This window comes from Frankliniella occidentalis, unplaced genomic scaffold (genome assembly GCF_000697945.3).
Source record: "Frankliniella occidentalis isolate FOCC.00 unplaced genomic scaffold, Focc_3.1 Scaffold57, whole genome shotgun sequence".
In the NCBI taxonomy this organism is placed as follows: Eukaryota; Metazoa; Arthropoda; class Insecta; order Thysanoptera; family Thripidae; genus Frankliniella; species Frankliniella occidentalis.
Genome location: NW_026267187.1, coordinates 1,189,234 through 1,190,818, shown reverse-complemented (window position 1 = coordinate 1,190,818; position 1,585 = coordinate 1,189,234). Strand labels below are relative to the sequence as shown.

Genomic DNA, 1,585 nt, shown 5'->3' with positions numbered 1-1,585 from the left:
CAGGAGTACGTTCGGAAAGTCCCCCCGAGTCACCCAACGAGGAAGGAGGTGGAGGGGGTACGGGTGGCTCGGGGAGCCGAGGCTTTCCGAACGGTGCTGGGGAACGGTCGCGTCGTCTGCTAAATCGACTGGGTGGCGGGCTATTTTCCTGAAGAGCTGCTTTGTCTTAAATCTGCGAGGAAAATGAATGACAACCGTAGAAAAGTAGTTGCAGCCTTAGCCATAAATGCGGCCGATCAGTTCCTCAAATTGTACGACGAAGAAAGTGATTCGGAGAGTGAGGATGAGCGAAATGTGGCACTTGTGGTGGGTCAGACCCGGCTCAGACGACGAGGAACACCTGAAAAACCAGTGAGAAATGAAAACTATTACGACGTGACAGTGCCCCGGTATACGGACAGGCAGTTCAGAGAACACTTTCGACTAACAAGGACAACGTATGAAAATTTAGAACTAAGGGTAGGCCACCTACTTCAAGGAAATGAAAGTGAAGGGAGACCTCGAATAGAGGTTCGAAAGCAACTTTTGTCGGTTTTGTGGGTCTTGGCCACGCCAGAGTCGTTTCGGTATGTATATTTATGTATGCTCCAAAAGAATCATATTTCTTTTGTCCATACTTTCTGCTACGGGGTAATTTTATAGAGGTATCCTGTTCATTTTGTTCCAGGTCTGTTGCGGACAGGTTTGATATGGGGAGGTCTATTCTCCATGACTGTTTTAAGCGAGTTATTTATTGTCTCGAGGAGCAAGCAAACACATTCATAGTATGGCCCACAGGAAGAGCACTTGAACGGACAAAGAGACGCTTTGCCAGACTTGGTTTGCTGCCAAACGTAATTGGTGCAGTTGATGGGAGTTATATACCGATACCCGAGCCAAAAATCAATCATCAGTACTACAATACAAGGAAGATGTTTTATGCAATAGTGCTACAAGCCATCTGTAATGCAGATTTGTTGTTTACTGACTGCTTTGCAGGCTACCCTGGTTCTGTTCCTGACAATAGGATTTTTAGAAATTCTGATCTATGGTTCGGGGTACATGAAAACCTCAACCGCTATTTTCCTGGAGATGAATACATAATTGGAGATAAGGCTTATCCAATTCTCACTTGGTGTATTCCCCCATTTATCAACAGAGGTGTGTTGACAAGGGACCAGAAAACATTCAATACTGCACTGAGCTCAATGAGGCAAGTTATAGAAAGGGCTTTTGCTCTTTTAAAAGGAAGATTTAGGAGACTGAAGTACCTGGACATGAAACGGATAGATTTAATCCCTCGCACAATAATGGCCTGCTGTGTACTTCATAATGTTTGTCTACTCAATGGTGAAGATAATTTTGAAGACTTCATTCAAGAGGGTGAGGAAGTGCAGGAGAGAAATGCAATCAACAATGACAATGAACCAGTCCAAGAAATTCCTCAGGACCCTGCAGGAAATGTTAAGAGAGATCACCTTGTGAACATAGTGGTTCGGGAACATGCAAGAGTTGAACAACAGAACTTATAATATAATTTTTCAATACATTTATTGAAGGACGGGTATATGGGACGGTTGTAAACATACATGATAACATTTGGCAC

At 43.8% G+C, this 1,585-nt stretch overlaps 1 protein-coding gene across 1 annotated transcript; it reads left to right on the top strand.

Moving 5' to 3' along the window:
- Positions 1-183: 183 nt before the first annotated feature.
- LOC113215871 (putative nuclease HARBI1) lies at positions 184-1,511 on the top strand. The gene is made up of 2 exons (XM_026435534.2): positions 184-566; positions 668-1,511. The coding sequence occupies exons 1-2, from the start codon at positions 184-186 to the stop codon at positions 1,509-1,511; spliced, it is 1,227 nt and encodes a 408-aa protein (XP_026291319.1).
- Positions 1,512-1,585: the final 74 nt, after the last annotated feature.